Below are 24,652 nucleotides of genomic sequence, written 5' to 3' on the forward strand. Positions count from 1 at the left end.
TATCGCCACCGTGCGGTTGCACCGGGAATTTGTGGACGACGTCTTTCTGTGCGAGGAAGATGCTGTTTGTCCATTGACTTGGAGAGTGACGTTCGTTCAAGCGAGTGAAAGTGTTTGAAGGATGAAGCTGCCAAAGACGGAGCCCTATTTTCGTTGAGTGTGTGCTACGCCTGCAGAGCTCGCCTGTGGGAGCCTGTGTCGTAGCCACCTGCAACATGTTGCTGAAGGAGTATAGGATACCACTGCCCCTCTCCGTAGAAGAGTACAGAGTCGCGCAGCTTTACATGATTGCCGTGAGTGGTCTCGCTTTGCGGTGTTGTGGTACGCTGTTGAGTAGCCGCTACTCTGTGAGGTTCCCAGAAGGCAGACGTGCATTTCATAATCGCGAAGCGTACCGCTTTTGCCTGTCTTCTGCTCGCTGTTGTCACCGCCGTACGTTCAATACTTGGATCGACAATATAATTAAGTTCAACTTGCGTGAGCGTCCCTGTCATTATATCTAGCGTTTTTTAAATGGTGTGAAGCATAGTGTGCGCAGGCCGCGCATTCTTAATACACTTAAAACTTATCGCGATTCGCTATCACTTTTCAATTCATTACAGGGTCACATTTCCCGTCGCGTAACGGTACTCAGCAGAAATACTACACATGTGAAGTGGCGATGCGGCGATCTTATCTTTAAGGCTGCTAACACGTAGAAAGTAAAGGTTCAAAGAAGGTGTGTGTGGGGCGCAGTACTCTTCGCAGAGTCGTAAGCTGCTTGGAATAGCTTTCGTGACATTTCGATACCGGAAGCGGATGGAATTGTTGAAACCATATATCTGACATCTGATATACCGGGAATACACGAAGCAAAGGCCACGGAAGTATCCAACGTGTTGTCGTGGCCTTTGGATGTGTTTGATACGCGATCGATTTTGCAGAGACTATATCGGCGAAATTAAAAATTCTCAGCCGGACTGGCTTAAACGGTGTCGGAACTTTGACTGCATCAAAAAATCAGGTTGTAACAAAGTAAATGCTTGGCTTTTCAGTTCATCGTCATCATGCAAATGCCTTTGTACTGGTATGAAAAACGCAGAGGGTTTTCATGACATACTCATATATATGGAAATGCCCTGTCAAACACGGATGCCTCGAGTACGAAATGGACCTACCCCCTGTGAGATGTGCTTTTCCTTTGAAATGCACTCCAACTGCACGAGGCCTTGGCTCTGAGCCACGGCAGGCAGGAAACTGCACATTGTGGTTGTTCATGTGTTTACAAACACTTGTACAAACAACTGATTGACATAAAACATGTTAATGTCACACATTTTACCTGCTTATGGTCTGTGTGGACACTTATAGACATCTAGAAATATCGTGAAGGATGTTCAGAGAGGAGAAATGCTCATCTTAGTGCTTACCAAAATCATTGCGACATGCAATAGAAAGAACGTTTTGACAGGAATATTTGAAATTTGTAAAGGTCAAAGTGAACTTCTGTGATGGCACCTGCGAAAATCCTTTCCTGAGGTGTGACAGATTGGGTTATATGATATCTTGTGTGTGAGGTCACAACAGCATCCAGCGAACATCCCCCTGCTATTTTCTTATCATTTAAACTCGCATCAGAAATGTGTCAGTGCATCTGATTCTACCCTCGTTATATTCAGTGTCAATTTTTAACACATTTCCTCAAAATAATGATTGGTGAATATTAATTGGATATGCTGTCTCTGATTATCAGGGATATCGATTAGAGTGCAGTGCATCATATACTTGTGTAAACGTTCGTGAATGTTGTTGTGCACACTTCTTCCACAAGGCTACCATAGCAACGTGGATATCAGTGCACTGAACAAAGTATGGTGTTTGTTTACACAATGTGTGAACTCGTGGTTGCCTTTCAACATGACACTCAGAGATATTGGTATTATTCGGCTTTATAGGGGTGGCAGGAGTGGTACTACTTGTTTCCGGCGTCCTTTTGTGGCCTGTTGTATGCTGTCCTTGAATGTAGCCTGTTTCACTGCTCTGAGGCTGCCGTCAACTGATGACTTCAGCCTTCTTAATCCCTTCCCCCTTAATGTGTCATTTTATGCAAGCCGCCTTTTCCTGTCACCAAAAACACTATTTCGATAATCAATATTACATCAAAGACACTACAAAATTTACAAACGTACAAAATTTAGTACGCAAAGAACACAGATGATTGCCCTTCATTTTTGTCTTTTCGAAAGATAAGTAATTAACTTAATTTAACTGCGAGAATTGGCCAAGGCAAGCTCTGTACAGGAGCGACGCAATCACCTAGGCCTCCAACACCAAAGGAACATAATTTTCTCGTGTTTGCAGCAAAGAACTGTGCTGGTCGTCTTCGAGGGTTTGTCTGGTGGTGTGTTGGAAATCTTATTACCTTTGATCCTTGTGCAGTGAATATTGTTTTCCTCTTCTGAGGAAGGGGATGGGAGGGGGGAGGAGGGGGAATGGATACGATAGGAGCTGCTCAGGGACATTCATTGATAAGAATGACCCATTATTTGAAAGAGCATGTGAAAGGCAGAGCATAGTCAGTGTCTATGGATGCCTCCATAATTGCTTGCCTCTATATGAATGCAAAAGGACAAAGAGAAAGTGAAAATGAAAAGTGTATAAAAAGTGTAAGTGCACAGAGCTTGTATAATATGGAACCTAGAACGTTTTCTAAAATTGTTTCTGCAAGCATCAGCTGACATTCATGGGAACCCAAAACTCTTCAGAACTTCTGTGTGCATCTTCTCACCCTCTTCCTTTCTTCTGCTTCAGGTGACAAATGAGCATCTAATAAATTCTACTCTCCATACAAAATTCAACTAAAAATTGTTCCAATAACTCGGGCGAAAAATGTGCTGATGCCAGGTCTCGAACCCGGACACGGTTAAAAATGGTCAATGGAGCAACTCTGATGAAGTTTGGTGGCATTGAGCTGGATTTATTTCATAAAAACTGCAGAAATTTTCTGATTATCCCCAAAAGATTATTTTTTTTAAATTCATGCATAGATGTAACCCCACCAAATGTCCTGCTTTTCTTTCTGAGCATTTCAATTTTTCAAACTTACAATTTAAAACACGAGAGAATGGAGGATGTAGAACTGTATTGAGAGCAAGCCTTGTAAGGGAGGTCTGTGCATTCTTCCTACCGACACTGTTGCACTACAGTTTGTGCTCTTTGTGTGCATTTTGTCGCATGCATGTAAAGTCTCCTTTATGCTCTGTTCCCTGCAGAAAAAGAGTCGAGAAGAAACCAAAGGAGCAGGAAGTGGTATAGAAATTCTGGTGAATGAGCCTTATCTCGATGGGCCTGGAGGTGCTGGACAGTACACTCATAAGATATATCATATTGGAAGCCATCTTCCAGGTAGGCTGCAAAACTTAATGCATAATAATACTGAAAGATGGCATTATTCCACATTTGAATGAAAATTGGGAATGAGTGTTTCATTAATTGAATTGAATGATGATGATGATTACTGTTTTTATGGTGCAACAGCAACAGGGGCCATAATGCGCCAAAACATTGGTAAAATTGTCATGAGTTATGGAACGATAATGTTAAAACCAGTACGTGACATAGATTAACTGAAGTGAATTGAATGAATTAAAGGAATTGAATTAATTGAATTGGTTCAAATATTCCTGATTGGGGTGACCCGGTCACTAATGAACGTAAAAATGCTTTTCAGCACCTAAGATAGTCCTGTGATTTGATGATAAAATGTCAGTGATCCACACGGAAAGACAATGCTATACCTAAGACAATTTGTGTTTCACAACAAGGTTTTGAGTGGTTCTCAATCTTATTGACAGAGAGAGAGGGAAAACAGTGATGGTAATCTCAACAAGGTACAGAGTTGGGCTTATTGATACTGCATGACAACTTACAGAAAGCAGGGATTCAAAACAGTCACACTGGGAGGATGCAGGGCCATGGGGGAGGGGAGAGCATGTGGTCCGTGTCCCTGTGTTGAACTGACGCTTTCTGGAAATTGTCACGATAATAATTTTCTTGTCTCTCCGCTTGTGTTCAGAAAACTACTTTGCTCTTGTTTTTTAATCTGTATTGTCCTAACTTCTGTTCTATTCTTTACATTTTGTCATCCTTTAAATTGATCTGAACTTTTTACATCAACCCAAAACTGTTTTAGTACTAAAGTTCCTTGACTCGCTAAATTTGGGGAAAGAATACTTAATGGTTGTTCATGCAAACCTTAATTCTTTGTGGTGATAAAAAGTTGTACGTTTCCCCTGCAGTTACTCTGTCCTGTACATGTGAAGCAGGTCAGCTGTCCCAGTTAATCAACTTAAGGGCAGTGGCGTAGCGTGAGGGGGGCCGTAGGGGCGGTCACCCCAGGTGCAAGATTTTTTTTGGCGCAAATTATTGACTGAGGAAAAAAAAGGTAGAAAAAACAGTAAAACCGTTTATCACTTGAAAAAAATTTCAATCTTTTAACATTGGGCGCTGTTGGAACGACCCTCTGGGCGCATCAAAGGACAGAGGCGATTGGCAAGGTTCGATATACCACGCCGGTGTAAAATTGCCCACAAGTTTGTATACACAAACAATTTTACATCGGCGTAGACACGGGTAGTAGACTGTGCGCGTTGAGACAAGCAGCGCATATTCTCAAAGTGAAGTAACAGAAGCTCGAAGTCTATGAAGCACTTTCTACTGGATATTGGGGAGGGATTCTGATGCATTCCTGTTATGTGTCTTGTTTGGGGGTGCGATACTCGTTCTACCCCGGGCGCTGGGAACCCATGCTTAGGGTTCTTCGTTTTTGGGTTAAACCCGATTTTTCACGATGGTTCCCTCCTGAAGCAGTTTTCAAGAATCGGGGGTGAAACCCGATATCTACCCGAAATTCTCGTGGTCCTTCAACTTGTCGTTCTCTGTAAACCGTCGGGAAAAGTGAATCGTAATATCAGCAAAAAGAGCTATTTGTGACAACCTATTTGTCCTCCTTTTATGATCCCTTCCTGCAGGAGTCAAAGACAAGCTTTTGTAAAGCTCGGGCAAGTGTTTGAATACCGCGGGCATTCGCTGCCCCAGTTCCGAGCAGAAATATAAAGATTCTTGTTTCTCGTCCCAGTGTCACAGCAGTGGCTTGTTTCATATTCCTTTCGTTTCACCGGAAAATTCCCCGGTGACGTATCAAACAGAGATCATAGCGCCGGATTTCTCCCCCAATTCTCGCGTGTAACTAGCACCCGATTTTGCCCTCCCGAATTTGAAAAATCATAAAACCCTAAAACGAAAAACCCTACCCACGCTATGCCGCTGCTCGAGGGCCATTTGTCTGACCCATTATTTTGACTGCTGCTTGCTCCTAGAGAATGGGATGTACCACCCAAGTCATTTTATAAAATAATCACCTCAGGCTGGTTCAAGGCCTTACTGCCAAAGTCAGCACTTACAGTAGAAGAGGAGGCATGGAACGCGTACCCTTACACCAAGACAAGGTACACCTGTCCGTTTGTGGAGCGTTTCTACCTGGAGATTGAAACAAAATACTACGGGGATGCTGGCGAACAAGAAAACGTTTTTCAGCTCACCGGAGCGGAGCTACGCAATCGGCAAGTTGGTAAGCACAAATCGTCCCTTCCTCGTATGACTTGCCAAACACTTATCTGTAACATGGGAGAGGACATGAGTTACGCGACAGTCTATTGGCAGAAAAGCATGCTTAGTTCCGCCCTCTGGGGAACAGCGCTAGAGCAGAGTAAGATTTCCAGAAATGTGCTAGTATGTTCGCTCACTTTTTACTGAACAGCTATGCAGATACATATTGTCACCACGATTGAAAAATGTACCTTGAGTCTGAGGAAACCGAAGGAACACACTCAAGGCTGTAGATTTTTCAATTGCAATGCAAAACCAGTTAGCTTGCGTTATCCCTCTTCCTTCAGCATACTCCATGCAAGACGAAAAAGCATGCTCATCAGTGATTGTGAATGGCAGTCAATTCGAGTTTATTCTTCTTAACTTTTTTTTATTCTTCAAATTTGATTCAGGGATGTGTTAGGTTCAGCTCTTTAGTAGGAGGATACAATTGCACATACACGTACGGAGAGCACAGGGAACGTCCAACAGGATGAATAGTTTACATCATTTACAGATTGCTTAAATTTCATACTGAAGTGGCAGATGTTCTGTCAGTTGCTTTTGGTGCTGAGTGTTTTATTTATTTTTTATTTTATATATACTATTGACTGCCTCTTGACAGTCGTGACAGGAATGGGTTGCAAAATTGTTATATACAAACATACAGGGATACCAACTGCATAAAGTAAAAGAAAAGTGGGAAAATACAACACCGAGAAAAAGAACTGCGATAAACGCTAGGTTGGTTGCACTGCAGAGTTAAACTAGAAGTATTACACTTTCATCTGATGCAATCATCCATACAATCATGTTTAATCTAATACAATAATCTAATACAGTAATCCAGCATTACAATTTCAAATGGAGACAATGGCCGACAGAAAAGCATCGAGAGTTGAAGCGTTGGTTACATCATAGGACAGTACATTATAATCAGACGCTGTTGTTTGAAAAAAAAGAAAATCTGAACGCATTAATCCAAGAGAAGGGAATAACAAACGTATTGGGATGCCCAGATCCAACAGGTCTGTTTACGTTGCATGTAATATATTTAGTGATATCAATATGAAACTTGTCGTGTAACACGAGATAAAGTAACTTAAGTCGATCACGTAATTGGCGGTGTGTGAGTGGTTCTATGGCAGTTAATGTGTATAGAGACGTTGCAGACTGATTACGATCATACTTGTTATAAATGAACCGTACCGCGAGGCGTTTTACTATCAATTTTTTAAAAGTAATGTTTGTAAACGAACATGTGCTGCAGATGTTGGACTAAACAACTTTGGCATTACCTCATATCGTTATATTGCATACCAAATATGTGGTACTTAACCAAGTTCAGAGACACACCCGCAGTGGTATTGCCCAACAACACGTGTGTGTGCCCAGACCATACCCTCTGATTTCAGCCCGACAACTAGACAGTCCTATTGGAAGACATTTGATATAGGTAGTACCTCAGAATTCTCAAAGAAATATGGAATCAAAAAGTACTGTCCAAATATAAACAAAGATTAACTAAAAAACAAAACATTCTATGTGTACTTATCGATGCTGGAGCAACAAACTCCTGGGTGAGATCATGTATTTTGATTGCACAACTGCTGTTCACATTGCAGATGTGATTGACGTTGTGAAGGACCAGCTGCAGGGCTCAGATTATGTGCGAGAAGAAGATCCTCGGACATTTGTGTCATCAAGGACAGGCAGGGGACCCCTGGAAGAAGAATGGATTCAGGAGATCGTGGACCAGCGGAAGGTTGGGCAGAAGGAGGATGCCATTATGTGTGCCTACAAGCTGTGTCGTGTGGAGTTTCGTTACTGGGGCATGCAGAGCAAGATTGAGAAGTTTATTCATGATGTGGGTGAGCTCATTTTCACTTGAGTAAGGTTTTGTGGCACATAGCTGGGCTAACCTGGGATCTGTGCCTTCCAGAATTTCTTCTTCGTGGTACTATTTTTTGTCTTCAAAACAGCAGCACTGCTGTGCCATATAGAAAGGGGGCATTGTTTGACCTTACCTGCAAAAACGTTTTTTTAAGGCGTTTAATTAGGAAAGTTGAGAATAGCTGGCTTAAAATATTGCACATTTAATCGAATTTCAGTTTTCATTGAGGAAGTGTGTGACAGTGGAGTAGTTTAGACAGGGGGGTAAAAATCTGGGAAATCAACATGTGCTCTAAATTCATGCGAATTCAGGTGGAAGAACCTCCAATACGTTAAATTTGGGGAGAAATTGGGCTCTATTACTCAAACGAACTGTCCTTGTTTGGTACAAGGTCTTGTAGGCTAACTTTCTTTCTAGACTTCAGATGTTTAACACTTGACATTTTGCACTGTGTATAGCTCTGTATGTATTGTATGTAGTGTACTCACCTCATCTGCCATGGTCATCAAGAGACGGCCGGCAGTATCTTTCAAATAAAATCTCGTGTTCATCTGAAATACGATATTTTTTTCTTAATTTTTCACCCGATATAACCTGAGATAAAACCCAATTGTTGCCTCCCGAATAAAAAAAAAAAAGCTTAAAACACCAGGGTCCAATTATAGTTGGGTGCAGGTAGGTGAGGACATAAACTGGCATTGTGCCTTCAGGACCTCACTGTTAGAGCCCGAGAGAAGAACTATTCTTGATTTCTTGCAGCACTCCGAAGAACAATGCTGCGAGCCCACCGTCAAGCCTGGGCCTGGCAAGACGAGTGGGTGGGCCTCACAATGGAAGACATTCGGCAGATTGAACGCGAGACTCAGGAAGCATTGGCAAAGAAGATGGCGACAGAGGCAAGGATCTCCCCAGAGGAAGATGAGGGTGCCCTGGCCCACTCGTGTTCTGCATCCAGCATTCCCAAGGTGCCTCTCTGACAAAACGGGGAACGTGGCCTCGGCGAATTAAATAGGAAACAAGGAATGCCCATCTGGGTGATAAAACATTCACATCTCATTGTAAAACATGTACAACACGATACTTGACCATAAAGGCCAGTTTCAGCTGCATGCGCTCAGTGGGACTACTCACTCATACTCTTGCTCGTTGGCTTGCACTTCGCTTATTGGGGTAGATGTTGGGAGCAGTTTTAGGGAACATTTAGTGTATCAGTAGAGTGCGGCCCTTAAACCTAAGCCCATTTTTCCTGGTTCAAAACTGAAGTTAAGTTATTCGCTGGTCGAAAGACCTAGAACGCAGTACAAGATATAGAATGGTTGTTTCTTCAGTGTCAGGTTTTCCCAAGTCTCATATTCTACAGACTGCCCTTGGCAGTCTGTAGAAGGTTCTTTGTGTTGAATAATGTTGAAATGACCTACTGCCTTAGATTTCAGGTCTTGCATTGTTGATATAACTTGTTAGCTAACAGAACATGCTCACGAAAACAGTGCTTGACAGGTAGAAATCTCGAGGCTCTCAGTTTTGTGGACCAATATTCTTAGATGCCATTTAAAGTAAATGTCAAGGATGCGTTTTCCTAACTAAATCTGCGCATTGCACACCAGAAACGCAATGGAACATGTCTTGAAGGAACATTCTCAATATTTTGCAGGTGGACTTGAATGTCATTGACAAGGACAATGAGGTAACTGTTGCAGACCCTGCAGTACCTCCAAGGTCACGCTTGAAAGGTCAGAGCCCAGCAAGAGATATCCCAAACCTTCCGGCTCCACCAAGTCCGAGGATGTCGGCAGACGGGCGTCACATAGGCAGGAAGTCTTGGGTCCGAAGCAATTCTAAGGGAGCTCTTCATTCTCCAAGTGAGTGTAAGAAGGCTTCAAAGATTGTCTTATAGCTGTAGGTTACTACGGTGTTTTGTTTGAGAAAAGCTCGACTATTGTTGTTTGGATGATAGCTTTCTCAGTGATCATAAATAGAGCCTGAAGTTTTAGGGTTTAACCCGATTCTTCCCCGAATTTGCACCCTGAATTGAAGGTTGCCTCTTTAGGGTGAAACCCGATTTTTACCCAGAAAATTGCCCTTACTGAGATGTCTGTAGGAATGCACACTAACACTGTTTGGTAGCAAATGCAGTTACATAACCATTTGTACTGAACCAGTTCAGTTAGTTTTTGAGTAACTGAGTCCCGATTTCTCCCCGAATCTAGCGTCCTGGAAGTTTTTCCACGTGAATTCGCATGAATTTAGAGCGCATGTTTATTTACCCAATTTTTACTCCCCAAATTTAGAAACAAATATTGTTGCGAAGCACAGCCTAAATTTTGCAATGGGAGGTGGCAATTCTTGATGCAAGTTAACAAGCGTAACCAGTCCTAAAACTCACACTTGTGGCTACTTTAGAATATACATAGAAGCGCAAAGTTACATGCTTCTATATGTGTATCTGTGGGTTACGCTTCTGAACCCCTCCCAGAGAGCATTTGATATGTCAAGCCAACTGTGAGTAATAGGGTTGCAAATTCCCACATATTTTTTATGGAATGTTGTGTAATCCTGAGAGGCACTGTATGCATCAGTATCACCAGATAACTTGCTTCATGACCATCCTTTCACTGCATGCAAGCAGCAGAGCTTTTCCAAAACAACTGAATGTATATCTTCCAGTTGGTTTACTGCTAGTTAATGCGAGATGACAGATTTTCTACGAGTATTTCATCCGATTTTTTTGCAGGCATCTTTACATAGCTTACTACACCTTTTAGGTTGTCGCGTGGCTCTGTAAGGCTTGATGCGCGTGACATGTTTCCCCATTTCATTCAGGTGGTAGCTCTACCCAGAGTTTCGAGCTGCAGCTTTCCAACTGGAGGATGGAAAGCATTGTTCGAGAATCTGACAGCAGCTCCAATGAGGAGTTCTTTGATGCTGAAGGTATTCTGCCGAATGTGTTTGAATCTCAAGTGTTAAGTTACCCGCTGGTCTGACGTAGATGAGTTCGGAATCTGTCCGATGACCAAGTGGAGTTCCTTGGAAATGATACCTGTGGAAAACGAAAAGGGACCTACAGCAATTTTCGGTGGAGCATCAACTCCTGATGGTAGACACTCTGTATTCTTCCTAATTTTTCTGTCGTTGCCTGTTCAATTTTGTCGTAGCTCTAGAATTGTGCTCCTCCTCCATTTATGGCATACCACAGAAGACAGCATCTTCAGTGCATCCCACATCCGACGGACCCAAGTTACGACCTACGAACTCCAGCAGCGCTCCACCAGCTCGTCTGCTCCAGAGTCTCCAACTGCGTCTCCTGCACACAACCAGGGGGCACCTTGCCCTACCTCAGTGCTGGTGCTAGTACTGCATGCAGGCAATGTACTGGACTCTGGAGCTGCAGAAGCAACCACTGGGAGCAAGGCAGCTGACCTTGCGACTTTTACCTCTGCAATGGAGTCTGCTGTAAGACAGCACTACCCCAGCATGGCCGGACGTATTGCACTGCGACTTGTTCCGTGCCCAGCCCCGTGTTCCGAAGCACTAGCAGTATTATCAAAGTGAGTACGTCGCGGCCTGCGGAAGACCTGCCTGTGGGAAAAGCCCACTGCTTAACATCTAACTTTCCTTGCAGCTTAAGCCCTTACAGCTTTCAGGCATCACCGTCAGCCGTAGATGGAAGCACATTCCGCCACCAGGACTCAATTCCTTTGGGTGCTCTTCCACTTTTTGCAATATCATCTCCAGAATACCCCGATCACATTTCACGGATGGTCAGTTCAGCGAACCAGGCTTACCACGACTTTCTTAAGTCTGAGCAGGGTCTCGGATTTACGGGACAGGTGAGTAGCCAAAGTTCTAATGTGCTGTAGCTTTAGTAGGGCCTGACTTGTTAGGGATATACCGTATTTACTCGAATCTAACGCACACTTCTTTCTACTTTTTTTTTTTGCGAAAGTAAGGAATGTGTGTTAGAATCAGGGACGACCGCAGCGAACAGCGCAGAGGGGGGAGGTTGATGACGTGCAGAGTCTCCACTTTGGTTGCGTTCACGTGGTGAAAAGCGGAACCACGCGTCCCATGCTTCTCTTGAAGATAGCAATCTCCATTGCGCGTCGCGTCCTCTTCGTTCGTGACGTGGCGAAATGCGAGAACAAGCGTCCCGAAGTTCTCCCGAAGATAGCAATCTACGTTCCCCGCTCTCCATGAAGATAGTGATTGAGACCTGCTCCTCTGCCTGTTTTTTACCATCAGTTACGATGAAGCAAGAGCGAGCCCTCTACGAGGCTGCGTTTAAGTGGAAAGTCATTGCAGAAGAAAACTGGAATCATGAAATCTTGCAAGAAATGTTGCATTACGTACGCACTCGATGCCACTGAGGATGACATGTGCAAAATGAGTGGTGACTTTGATGATGGCTGCGTGTAATAAATACCTTTTTTGCTGTTATCTACCTTATCATTCGTGTTTACGGCATAAATATGCTCATACGAACTGTCAAAACAGAGACCCTGCTGCCTCGTACATGCATGGACTCTGTGTCTACTGGTGTGCCGTGTGTATTATGGCGAGTAAACCGAAGATTTACACCTGATTCAAATTGATTCAACCAGAATTGGGTTGAATCAGGTTCAGTTCAACCTGATTACACCCAAATTATTGAAGCAAAATATAACCCGATATTTACCTCCTGATTTTGCTGAAAAAGAAAAAAAAAAAAAAAACTCCAGGCCCAAAGCACTAGTGACTCAGTCAGTAAGTCAGTTGAGGGATAGTGACTCAATGGCATTTATTCCCAGGTGGCATTGATCGGAGACAGCATGGGAAGTGTCCTTGGCTTTGACGCTCTTTGTCGAACCAACCAAATGAATAGCCGTTATGGCAGTGAGAACAGTATAAATGAGGATCCTCAGGCATCAAGTACAGTGGCACAAGCCTCTAGTCAACTTCAGAGCAGCAGCACTGCGGTGACGCCACGGCCGAACCCCCTCATCTCAATCAGTGACGGCAGCGGAAACGAAGACGGGGAGGATATGGGGATGGATATTTACAAGAAAACTTCAGCAACAACAACACCACAGAGTACAACACCGTCACGAACTTACCGCAAGTCGGCATCTCATCCACCTGATGCTGCATCAGCGGCAGAAGGTTCTGTAGAAGGCACTGCCGGAATAATCTCGTAAGTGTTTCCGTCTGTGTCCTCTATCATGTCAGGTGCATTATTTATGTTTAGGGCCAGAAGTTTTTAGGAAATAGCTCTTTTCTTTTTCTTTTTTCAAATTCAAATAGATATATTGACGTACATAAGCAATAATTGGGTTTTATTCTATGCTATTGATGCTCCCGATAAGCTGCGGATAAGTCGGAGATCGCAGCTTTTGGCATGATATATCAGTTCCATTTTTACTAGGTGGGAACAGGATTTGCCTAAGTCCTTGTAAACATAGTCCGGGGTGGGAATAAGGGCTTCATCCTAAAGTAGGTGATGGTTCATTTGGAGGGGGGGTAAATACCGGTAGAAACGGGGATAAACGGGAAAACTTTTGCGCCTGTTTATGTTTAGTCATTACAGAATTGACGTAGTTTCACTCTCGTCAGGATCCACAGGTTGCTCAGTGCTCCTCCACCAAGGAGGTCCAGCTCATGTTCAAGCGAACAGGGTGGCCACGGACGTTTTGACTTTGAGGTCACAGATTTTTTTATGTTTGGCTCTCCCATAGCTCTGGTCCTTGCCTATCGAAAGATGCTCTCATTCGATGAGAAAAATGGTAGGCATCACAACCACATCTTGCAGTACATAACTGATGCCTACGCTGTCTCTCCACAGCCCCATTGCCAAGGCCGCAGTGCTCTCAGGTGCACAACCTTTTCCACCCCACGGATCCACTGGCTGCCCGTGTGGAGCCTCTTATTAGTGCTAGATTCTCTCAGCTTCCTCCCGTTAATGTGCCACGGTACCAGAAGTATCCGCTGGGAGATGGACAGCCGTTGCATCTTTGTAAGCCGTAGTTACAGCTGCGATGCTGTTGCTGCATGTTGCGTACATTTCGTGTATGCCATTTTTTGTGCGCTTGGGCAGTACAGAGTGCTGTACCGCTCAATAATGATTTCTTTTTAAGACACACAGATTGCCCTTCAGGTACTTATAGCAGGCAAGATAGCACATAAGTCAATTCTTGTATACCTCACTTATGACTGTGCTTTGCAGTGGTTTCTCTGATCTCATGCCCTCTATGAGTTGATTGTCCACTAAATATGCATAGAGCCTTGTGTTTTAGGCAAGCCCATTTTTAGAGCCTGATTGGCACCATTGTCACTTTGAGTAAAACCCGAAAAGCCCCGAAAACGAACCTGCCAGGATGCAAACTCAACCATCAATACGGGCACCGGAGCACGGCAACAGAACGGCACGTTTTAATCTGAAACGCAGGAAGCAATACTTCACATTTTCCACCCCCAAAACCTGCTTTTGCATCCAATGTTGCCTTATTTCACCCTCCTTTACAGCTCCCGAATTAAAACCCGATTTTTGAACCCCTGATTTTTAAAAACCATAAAACCCGAAAACCTGAGGCTCTAAGTGTGCGTCTCTTTCATAATGTTTTTTGTAATGTTCTAAGTGTGCGCCACGTAAGTCTTCTTGAGCATCTTTGCTACGCTACTCTACTGACAGTGTTTAAGTGTTTCCTTTGTCCTTTTTAAGAATCCTTTCCTGCTGCAGTGTGGTGTGTCACATGTTTTTTTTTTTTTGTGATTGTGGTGCACAGTGGAATACCTGCAGAGCCATGCTCACGTCTTTGTGGAGGGTGCATCAACGTATCAGTCTGGTTATGCTTCCATGGGGCGTCGAACCAGCGAAGCCAGCATTGCCAGCACTGTTTCTGGTGTCTCTGAGACGCTTCCTTTAAGCACCATCACTGCATGTGAGGCATACTATGACTTTCACCACATTTTTTTCTCTTTTCCTTTTTCTTTTTTTTCAGTTTTAGCCTTCAAACTTCTTTTTTTTTTTTTCATTGTATTTTAATGTCAGGACTGGAATGTCTCACAGAGAAGTTTTAGCAGTCTTCCACCTTCCATCATCTGGTCCTTGAGCTTTGTGTGCGTTTGGAGAATTTTGAGCCCCAATTTCAGACTTTTCGTTTTCAGTGTGCCGTCTTCTCAAAACTGCTGCTTTTTGTGTTTACAACCCTGAGAGCTACGATTTTTCATTCTTACTGCATTTTTGTTTTGTGTCGTTGGTGACTGTTTTATGTCCATCTTGCGGAGAAGTTGTATCCTAAAGCTTCGAGCAACTTATTTTATTGTGGACTGATGGAGCAAGGAAAGCGAACGACTGGACTTGCTAGCATTGCTATAGTACTATAGCCGTGTTCAACCTGAGACGGAAAAGAAATCTAGTCTTGTCGGCTCTCAAAATATTACTGCACTGCAGACAGGATAGCTGGACACAAAGAGGTCATGCTCCCTCCTGTGCCAGATAATGTAATCCAACATACTCGCACTGCTTACATATTGGCTGTTAAGACTGGACACACAACACTACAGTGCGTCCGGAAAAATGTGCTCCCCCACTGGTGACACATGGTGGCGCTGCGGTATTTCTCCTAGTGCGGTATTGCGTCTCCTTATCGTAGTTAACATAGTAGTTAACAGACTAGATTTCTTGTCCTATAAGAGTGTGTTGTATAGAGCATGTGTAGGGTTCTTCATTTTCGGGTTAAACCCGATTTTTCACGATCGGGTTAAACCTGATTTTTCACGATAGTTCCCCCCCCTCCCCCTCTGAACAAGTTTTCAAGAATTCGGGTAAAACCCGATATCTACCCGAAATCCTCGCTGTCCTTCAACTTGTCATTCTCGGTAAACCGTCCGAAAAGTGAATCATAATATCGTCAGAGAGAGCTATTTGTGACAACCTATATTTGTCCTCCTTTTATGATCCCCTCCTGCAGGAGTCAAAGACGAGCTCTTGCGCAGCTCGGCCAAGTGTTTGAATACCTCTGTCATTCGCTGCCCCAGTTCCGAACAGAAATAGTATAAAGATTCTTGTTTCTAGTCACAGTGTCACAGCGAGTGGCTTGTTTCATATGCCTTTCGTTTCACCCGAAAATTCCCCGGTGACATATCAAACAGCGGTCATAGCGCCCGATTTCTCCCCGAATTCTCGTGTATAAATAGCACCCAATTTTTCTGTCCCGAATTTGAAAAATCATAAAACCCGAAAAAAATGAAGGACCCTAAGCATGTAGTACAGCATTGCTTGTGCATGTCATGATCTGTTGGCATTGTGTGTCTGTACTATGGTAGTTCCTTTGGCGTAGGGAATCAAGTACAGAGTTGCACTTCTCCTTGATTTGTTTACTTTCTCTTTTGACTGACAAGTTTCTTGTTGCAAAACAGTGACACAAAAGTGGTGGGGAAGCAAACGTTTGGACTACGCCCTGTACTGCCCAGAGGGTTTGGCCAACTTCCCAGCGCACGTTCTACCTCACTTGTTCCACTCCAGTTATTGGGAGTCCATGGATGTAGTTGGGTTTATTCTGCGCCAACTCATACGCTTCGATGGCCTGGTGCAAGCTTTGGACCCGGTCTCGGGCGAACGGGAAGCTACACCTTTTGTGCCGGGACAGCCGAGAGAAAAATGGCTTCGTAAAAGAACTTCTGTTAAGATAAAGGTAAATGTAGTTCGACTCTGAACTGCTGTGTTCAGTAGCTGTTGCAACAGACCTACAGGGTAATAGATTCTGGTAGAAGTACCTCTGACAATGTTCCAGAACTTATGTTAGCTGCAAAAAAATCACGAGTTATAGAGACGATAAAACGTTAAAACGGGATACCGCTATCACTCTCGATAGCATGTACCCGTTGGGTACCCGAAGCATGCGTAGGGCCCAGTGTTTTGGAATAAAGCCCGGCAAAACCCGTTTTTTGCCCCCCCCCCCCCCCCCCCCCCAGTTTTACGGCTCCTGAAATAAAACCCGATTTTTACCCCCTGATCTTCAAATAACATAAAACCTGAAAAAACACGGCCTTAAGCATGCACTGCTATTGAAAAACAAATTGGGTTACCCAATATTACCCTTATTTGGTGATTAGAAAAGGCTTCAACGTGCCATATTTTTAAATATTGAATGAAGTTAACATTGAGCACACAATGGAATTGAATTTTTTTTCCACAGAACGTGGCTGCCAACCACAGGGCAAATGATGTGATAGTAAAAGAAGGAGATCCACAGGTGTTGACCGCACGTTTCATGTACGGCCCGCTGGATATGGTGGCGCTCTCGGGAGAAAAAGTGGATGTGCACCTCATGAGAGACAGCGGGCAGTGGACACTTCTTGGCACTCAGGTCACAGATCGTAACGGGCGGCTGACTTGCACCGTGCCCAAGGACATGGCTCTGGGTTACGGCATGTTTCCGGTCAAAGCTGTTGTGCGGTGAGTCAGAGTGTGGTGCGGGTCAGGTGTTAGCGGCTGAACCTCCGTTCCTAAATTTGTGTTTTGCACGCTTCAGAGGTGATCACACAGCCATCGACTTCTTCTTGGCAATAGTACCACCAAAGACTGAATGTGTTGTGTTCAGTATAGATGGCTCATTCACTGCGAGCGTGTCTGTGTCGGGAAGGGACCCCAAAGTTCGGGCAGGTGCTGTGGACGTTGTTCGGTAAGTTGATGTTTTGTGCCCGTTTATGTGACACGCGGTTAATGTGTTGATACATGGGCAAGCACCGGAAAAAAGTTAGTGGGCACTCCTTTTTGTGTCGAAGTCCGCAAGGTTTTTCGTATAGAAATTACTTCCGCGATTTTAATTTAATTAGTTTAATTTTATCATTTAAATCACCCAGTACCGTATTTTCACGCGTATTAGCCGCGGCTTATGCGCGATTTTTTTTTTCGCGGACGCTCTGCGGCTTATCCGCGGGTGCGGCTTATCAGGTGACTATTTTTCCCTGGCACTTTCTCCATACCCCAAATTAAACGAAAGGGCCGACAGTGCCTCATGTTTTTCGGAACAGGACCGCCCCGCCAGTGCACGAACAATACCGCACAGAGGCGGGTCCACATTCGAGTGGACTGACCTTCCGAATACATTCCCCCACGCAGCTTTAACAAAAGGGGTGACAGTGATTCATGTCACCTGGAACACCACTAACCCGTCATTCCACGAAAAACACGCAACAAGGGCACCATCCGATCTTAGTAGAACACTAGAACTGACCTCCTTTGTTATACATAATTCCGACACCGGAATGTGGGCAGGGTTTATGGCCTTCCCTACCGTCTCCTCTGTCGGCAGACCCACAGGAAGGGTTCAATACACCTGACATCGGGATAAAACGTGGTCAGCTAAGCGTCAGTTCTGATTTGACCAGAGCAGCAGCATTCGTGGACACGGGCACGGCAGTTAGAGGTGAGGCATGGCTCCAACGCGAAGGCACAGCTACGACAGCGGCTTCAAACTAAAAGTCGTCGACTTCGCGGACCAGTACGGGAACAGGACAGCCGGCAGGGAGTAGGGCGTCGACGAGCGTTGAGCGTCTCTATTGATTTTGTATGTGCATCACTGGTTTAGCGCACAAAGCAGTCGCGTCGTATTACCCGCGGCTTATCTGCAAAAACACTTTCAAAATGTATCTAAAAACGAGTCCTGCGGCTTATCTGCGGTGCGGCTAATACGCGTGAAAATACAGTAATTAAAATCAGTGAATTAACTAAAAATAAATGAATGAGTGATATTAATTTCACCAATTTAGCCCTACGTCACGCTGTAATGCCAAAACGTTCCATGAAATTCCTGAAGTGTCAGCCACATAAACAATGGGAACAATGTAAATTCTACATAAAAAGAAAAGGGGGAGTCATTAAAGAGTGTGCAATATCCTTGCAGTCATTGGCAGGAGCTGGGCTACCTCATCATCTACATCACTGGCCGTCCTGATATGCAGCAGCAGAGGGTCGTGTCCTGGCTGGCTCAGCATAATTTTCCTCATGGCTTGGTCTCGTTTGTTGAAGGAATTTCCACTGAGCCCTTGAGGCACAAGGCAAATTACCTCAGACATCTCCAAACGAATGTGAGGTTACATTTTGTTGCCTCACTTCTAGCTGTGTGGGTTCTGCGGTTTGTCACTCATATACAGTTGGGCTTTCAGAGTGGCCTTAGACCTCAGCCCAGACTTAGACCTTGGCCTTAGATCAGAGTGGCCTTAGGAGACCAAGACACAGTGCTTCCTTTATTTTTCAGGATTTCTTATCTTAGAGGAGCCCTCTATTTTAACAGATTTTGGAAGAGAGCTTTCAGTTGAATGTCTAGAGCCTTAGACCAGACCTTGGCCTTAGACTAGAGTGGCCTTAGGAGACCAAGACACAGTGCTTTCTTAATTTTTAAGGATTTCTTATCTTAGAGGAGCCCTCTATGTTTTACCTGATTTTGGAAGAAAGCTTGCAGTTGAATGCCTAGAGCCTTCCTCCATGAGTGCAACATTCTCTGATCTAGGGCTCTGATCTCACATGAAAGGTTTGTGCATGTAAGAAAGTAATTAAGGACCATTTACACAGCATAAACCTACTATTACTCTGTGAAGTAACAGCATTTACTGAAGGCATGAACAAGAAAGATGCACACACAAACAGCTCTGGGGTCAGTATTAACACGTTGTTCATATCGTTCCATTTTAAAGATGTGGTGTAAATTAAATATAAGAGCTGTAAAACCTGGGCATGTTGGTGAAATATTTTAAAAGCATTAAAAGCTTTGTGTTAGGGAGACACATGAAAGGGTTTGATGTCTCTGTGTGTGTCTGGTGCTTTTCATGTACCATAGCACAGCTCTTTTAACGCCTTTGAGATGACTTGTATACGATAAGTAGGCAGAAAAAAAGGATCTAGAGTGTATAGGAAATATCGTATACCAAATGTTGAAGGTATGTTATAACTCCCGCAGGCTGAATTGCTATTCCACGCTGCTTACGGGTCTGCAAAGGACATTGCGGTGTATGCAGCCCTTGGCTTGACCAAAGAAAGAATATTCATTGTGGGAAAAGTTTCAAAAAAGCACCACTCCATGGCCACGGTGAGCCTTTCTGTAGTCACTGGGTACCTGGCATTTTAAAAAATCGAAAAATCACTTTTTTCCCAGTTTTAACCAATGGCGATGTACTCTACGCCTAAATGCCCACATTAATAGGGGACAGGCAAGCTTCTGTGTCGATGCATTAATTAACCTTCGTTAATTAACTTTTTAATTATCAACGATAGGAGGTTGACCAAATGAGAAGATCAAATCCCCTGGGATCACTGGTAGCATTGCTGTTTTCAGAACAAAGATCGAGACAGTTATAGCGCGAGGAAAGGGCCAGGAAATAAGGCGGTCATTTTTCGATGCTCAAGTAGACACGCTCCCGTTTTCCTTCCCTCTGTATGCGGGGGAGGGAAAACACTGTCGCAGGGGGGACAGATTGCATGGGGACAGATTGGTGCGACAGCTTTTTCCCAGCCCCGCATACAGAGGAAATGAAAATGGGAGCGCTTCTACTTGAGCGTCGAAAAATGACCACCAGAACACCTTGTTTCCAGGCCCTTTCCTCACGTTATAACTGCCTCAGTTTTTGTTCTGAAAACGGCAACGTTACCAGTGACCCCAAGGGATCCGATGTGCTCATTGGGTCAGTCTTCTTGCGCTGATAATTAAAAAGTTAATTAACGAAAGTTAATTAAGTGCATCGTCACAGAAGCTTGCCTGAACCATCTTAAGGTGGGCCTTTAGGCGTAGAGTACGTTGCCGTCGTTTAAAACTGGGAAAAAAGTGATTTTTCTATTTAAAAAAATTACTTCTATAGTTAGGGTGGACACCCTGTATAATCGGAACGTCCCCGTGCTTGCAGGTCATCTCCGAAGGCTACGCTTCTCACCTCTCGGACCTCAAGTCACCTGGCATGGCTCTGTCACGACCGGCGCAAGGGAACGCACGTATGGTTCTCTCCAGGGGCTGCTTTGGGTTGCCTGGCCAAGGATTAGCAGGGGCTGCTGGTGGACTTAGAAGGCGTCGTTCTGCCAAGCGCACCACCTCCTACCCCCTCTCCTCAACCACTCCCTCCCCAAAGCAAGGTCCCTCCTCAGGATCTAAAGTGTGACTGTGGTGTCTGCCGAGAGCTTCCTCCATGGAAGCCCTCGAAGTCTGTAACGGTAGCTACGGCAAGCAGAAAGAAACAGCGGCCTTCACAGAGCCTTACACAGACTTATGATCGCAATGTGGACGAGGCAGAATCGCAGCCCTGCGGACGTCCCCGAGCTTCCCCTGAGTGTGTTACGGTGCGGGGGCCACGTGGGAAAGACTGAAATATTGAGGAAGCGCTCTGGAGGTGGTCACCCATGCAGATGCTTTGAAAATGGTTTTCAGGTGTGGTTATTTCGAGTGGTACGTAACTTCCTCTCGACGTCCTGCGGCTTTCCGAGTCCTGCAGCCTGCAGCTTATGATGCGCTGCTCAAAGACGCTTGTGGTGTTATATTGCCTCTCAAGTGTGACAGGCAAATGCCCCCCTGCAGAAGTCTCTCTGTTTTTTTTTGTTTTTTTTTAAGCAAACAAACGAGGTAATGCGTATGTAACCAAAAGAAGGCATTTGAAGGTGTTGTGAAAGTAAATATTTTAATGTTACCAAGCAAACAAGAACAGTGTCCTGTAGCCGGTGCTTGCTTGCAGGCAGGACGTTACGTGTGACACTATCGTTCAACAAGGTGTCTTCAGGGTGTTTGCTGCACTGCTTAGAAACGTAGGAACTCGCCCGTAGCAGAGAAACAACACTTGGATGGGGAGCAGCTCAATGATAATAGCAATGGCAATGCAGCAACAGATATTGTGCAGGGGTGCTGCAAGATGTATCGGAACACAAGTGCTGTGTAGTCGGACGAAGACAGCAAGAAGCAACCTGGCCTGTCAAGGAGAGAGAGAGGACACCGCACAACCTGACGTTGCTGTGTAGTTGCAAACATGCCTGTTTTACAAGAAGTGGTACGTAACAAATGCAGTTGCGACGTTGATGTGTTTGTGTTCAAACAACCTTGCTGATTCTAAGCGATAACATGGACCATGGGCAGCTTCTTGAAAGGTTGGCATTCTTAAATGTCCTTATGTACTAGCTAGTTGCTTGAAGTGACACACAAGCATTGAGCTGTTGTCTTGCCGTGTACAGGAGCTCAGGCCATTCCTTTCCGGTTGCGTTTGAAAAAGAAAGAAAAACACGAGACTCTGCAGTGTTTGCACTGTGATTTTCTAGCTGCCATTTTGAAATCTGGTACGCCAAAATTGTGGAAGGGAGCTTGACCCTGTCCATGTGCAGTTAAAGTAGTTTGTTTAGTTGGAATGCATTGTGTTGTTATGACTATGACTCTTTGCAGATTCTGGTGCATATCATTCATTGATGAGGAAGTACATCAACAAATCTGGCAACATGTGTTCCTTGTAAGGCTAGTCATTTTAATACCAATCTGTAGAAGGTGCTGACACATGAGTGGGAGCGAGGGACATGTTGTAATGCAAGAAGCGTTGCGTATAACGAGATGTTAATGGATGCACTAAGCCGATATTACTGAAGACCAGTATTGCTACTCGGGTATGGAACATTCTACAGATGTCAAATAGACAATTGGAAGCATTTCTTCAGTTGAAAACCCTGGAGTGGGATATTCACGGTGAAATAATCGAATATCGGAAGCTATGATAGCTGACAGGAAAGGTGTGAAGCATAACGTTTCGAAGGTACTGATTTCCTTCAGTGAATTTCTTTCCATCTTTTATAGTACATTCCATAAATTATGGCAGACACAGATGGTGCACCATATGAAACGACTGAATGTGAGTTCGAAGGATTGCAAATACTTCCAGGCCATATGGTGAGTCAAAATTAATTTAAATTAAATAAGTGGTCACTCGATGACATTTGTTCCATTGTTAATGTTGCCATTCTGTTAATTATAAATGTGAGCAGCCATAAAAAACACCAGGAGTGGGATTTTAGTCTTTTATATTATGCTTTGGCGTAGGGCTCTAGGGATGAACGCGAACACATGCCTCATGTGAGTATGTGTGCTTTCATTCATGCTGCATGCAGTATGTATTAGCCATGATCTTTTATATCATTTGTTACTAGGAATACTTTGAATTTTTGTAGTGTTCACAATGTTGGTTGGCAGGGTCATGCGATTATTGTGCTGTGACACCATACCTCGTTTTAATGTTTCCCTGGATCACCTAAAAGGGAGGCATATCTTTGTCTTTCCTGTTTACTCCACGGTCTTAACAATGTGGTCTAGTCTGTGGACTTCATTTTACATGGCTACCCGCCCCCTATTTTGTTCTTTTTCCTGCCATAAGATTTGTTACCTAGTCTAGTGGTCATAAATTTTGAATTCGAATTCAAGTTGTAATCTGTTTGTGAATCTATGACTCCTTCCAAAGCAACTTTTTCTTTTTTCTGAGTGGCTGTGCATAGATTCTAGCTACTGTTCTTTGTACAAAGTTTTCCTGCCGGTTGGGCCATTTTTCGGACACTTCTTTCGAGCTGTATAGGAATTCGAGAATACCACACATCTAACTTGTGTAGGATGCAAGTTATTGATTAGCCTTGAAGCATGCAGTTAGATGATGCTCGGAGAAGCTAAAAGGTGCTTCAAAGAAAATAAAGGTCGGTGGTGCCCAAAATAGACGTTATTAATGCGAAGAGGATTCTCTTCAGCAATATAACCCTCTTTTACCTGTTTCGAAAAGTACAGTTATATTAGTAACAAGAACAAAAAGGCAATGAAGCTCAAAGTTATAGAGGGAGTTTTATATCCTCCTAGCAACTTAATAGTAATATCAAAGTACATAATTACTGATTAAGTACTTAAGTACTGCCTCTATCTTTTTTTTTTTTTTCTTTCTCTCTCTCATTCCGTGTCCTGGTTGTGTTTATCTGTTCAGCGGTGAAGTGCATTTCTGACCTATGAGATTTATTCCGTTGACTGTGTGTTCTAGTCGTGTTATCCAAGAGTCGGGGATTATTTTTGTATTTTTGCTTGCACCGTGGTTTGAAAGCTCAAGCATTCTCAAAAGGAACTATTATTTTGTACTTTTACTATGGGTACATCATATGTGATTTGCTTGTGTCAAAATGTTGTCATCAGTAAGAAATGCTTTGTGCTATAATATCATGGTAGATATGCCTAAATGTTTACAACCTAGCATATGTGAAATTGATATCATCACATGGCTGTGTGGTGACTACAGGGTGTTGGTGGCAGTGTTTTTTTGTTAGCAGCACCACACATACATGTCCAGAGAGAGGACAGACACAAAGGTTGTGGTAGGCAAGGCAACCATCACAGGCCCTGCAGTCAGTTTTCAAGCTTGCAGTTCAGAATCCATACATTGAAGATGTGACAGGGCACAGATATCAGAATTCCAAAATCAGAAAGTTCTTCAGAACATAACATGAATAACGGTGCCAAAATTCTGCGAGTGATTTCAGAAAAATAACTCTGCTGAGAGCCTGCAGCCTAGGGGTATCTCCTATTGCAGGTGGGCACCATGACAAACGTTTGCCTTATGCCCTGCACCTAGCCCTGTGTCCAAAGCAACTGCACTTAAAACCCTGCACATTGGATTCATTCATGTGCCATTAGAAACGACACAATGGACGGTGTTGTCAGCCGAACAAAATGCACATTAGCACCAGCATATCTCACCAACTATTTTGAGTGCTGTTGCTTGCACATCTTGTATGTGCTCTTAATACAGTAGGCAGTAATCTAGCTTCCACCATTGCATGCGTTTGAACACAATGTTTTGCTAACACATACAAAAGAACGTTGATCGTCTATGCACATTTTGCAAGGGGTTGTTGACTGGTTTGCTTTTGCTCCTGTTCAACTGTGGATGTCAGTCACGGTGTTACTGTTCCAAAGTAAACAGACATTAACATTGCCCCTGCACATGTGTGCAAGTTAAACATGTGCCACGACCATGTGCACCTCCAAAGCCAAAAACGCATCTTCGTCCATGATTCATTCACATTCTGTTTTCTTTTACATTGCAACAACTCACTGTGAAGAAAAATTTAGCTATTTCCAAACGAGAAAATAAAGAAACGTAAATGACCTCCACTGA

The 24,652-nt window shown here is 43.9% G+C and overlaps 1 protein-coding gene across 4 annotated transcripts; it reads left to right on the top strand.

Annotated features, from left to right (window-relative positions):
* Positions 1-24,652, top strand: LOC135371220 (protein retinal degeneration B-like). Of its 4 annotated transcripts, none has more exons than XR_010415534.1 (20): positions 1-293; positions 3,252-3,384; positions 5,405-5,608; positions 7,251-7,496; positions 8,279-8,484; positions 9,171-9,378; positions 10,340-10,447; positions 10,506-11,064; positions 11,139-11,346; positions 12,304-12,686; positions 13,106-13,275; positions 13,335-13,505; positions 14,275-14,430; positions 15,911-16,185; positions 16,690-16,949; positions 17,026-17,175; positions 18,400-18,583; positions 19,453-19,581; positions 20,393-21,614; positions 21,904-24,652. XR_010415534.1 is itself a non-coding variant. In XM_064605292.1 (20 exons), exons 1-20 carry the CDS (start codon positions 216-218, stop codon positions 20,639-20,641), a joined length of 3,984 nt encoding a protein of 1,327 aa, XP_064461362.1. In that variant the 5' UTR covers positions 1-215; the 3' UTR covers positions 20,642-24,652. The 4 variants fall into 4 exon arrangements, 3 of the variants coding, with proteins under 3 accessions (XP_064461362.1, XP_064461361.1, XP_064461363.1); XM_064605292.1 differs by having other exon boundaries at positions 9,171-9,384; positions 10,506-10,613; positions 10,713-11,064; positions 20,393-24,652; XM_064605291.1 differs by having other exon boundaries at positions 20,393-24,652.

Source organism: Ornithodoros turicata, chromosome 10 (assembly GCF_037126465.1).
Source record: "Ornithodoros turicata isolate Travis chromosome 10, ASM3712646v1, whole genome shotgun sequence".
Lineage (NCBI taxonomy): Eukaryota > Metazoa > Arthropoda > Arachnida > Ixodida > Argasidae > Ornithodoros > Ornithodoros turicata.

Bases quoted from the DNA above. Each gene is read 5' to 3' on its own strand.
- LOC135371220 (XM_064605291.1), top strand. From the start codon at position 216: ATGTTGCTGAAGGAGTATAGGATACCACTGCCCCTCTCCGTAGAAGAG. The intron at 10,448-10,505 runs GTATTCTGCCGA...GGTCTGACGTAG, and splicing joins GGAGTTCTTTGATGCTGAAG to ATGAGTTCGGAATCTGTCCG. The intron at 18,584-19,452 runs GTGAGGTTACAT...TAACTCCCGCAG, and splicing joins TCAGACATCTCCAAACGAAT to GCTGAATTGCTATTCCACGC.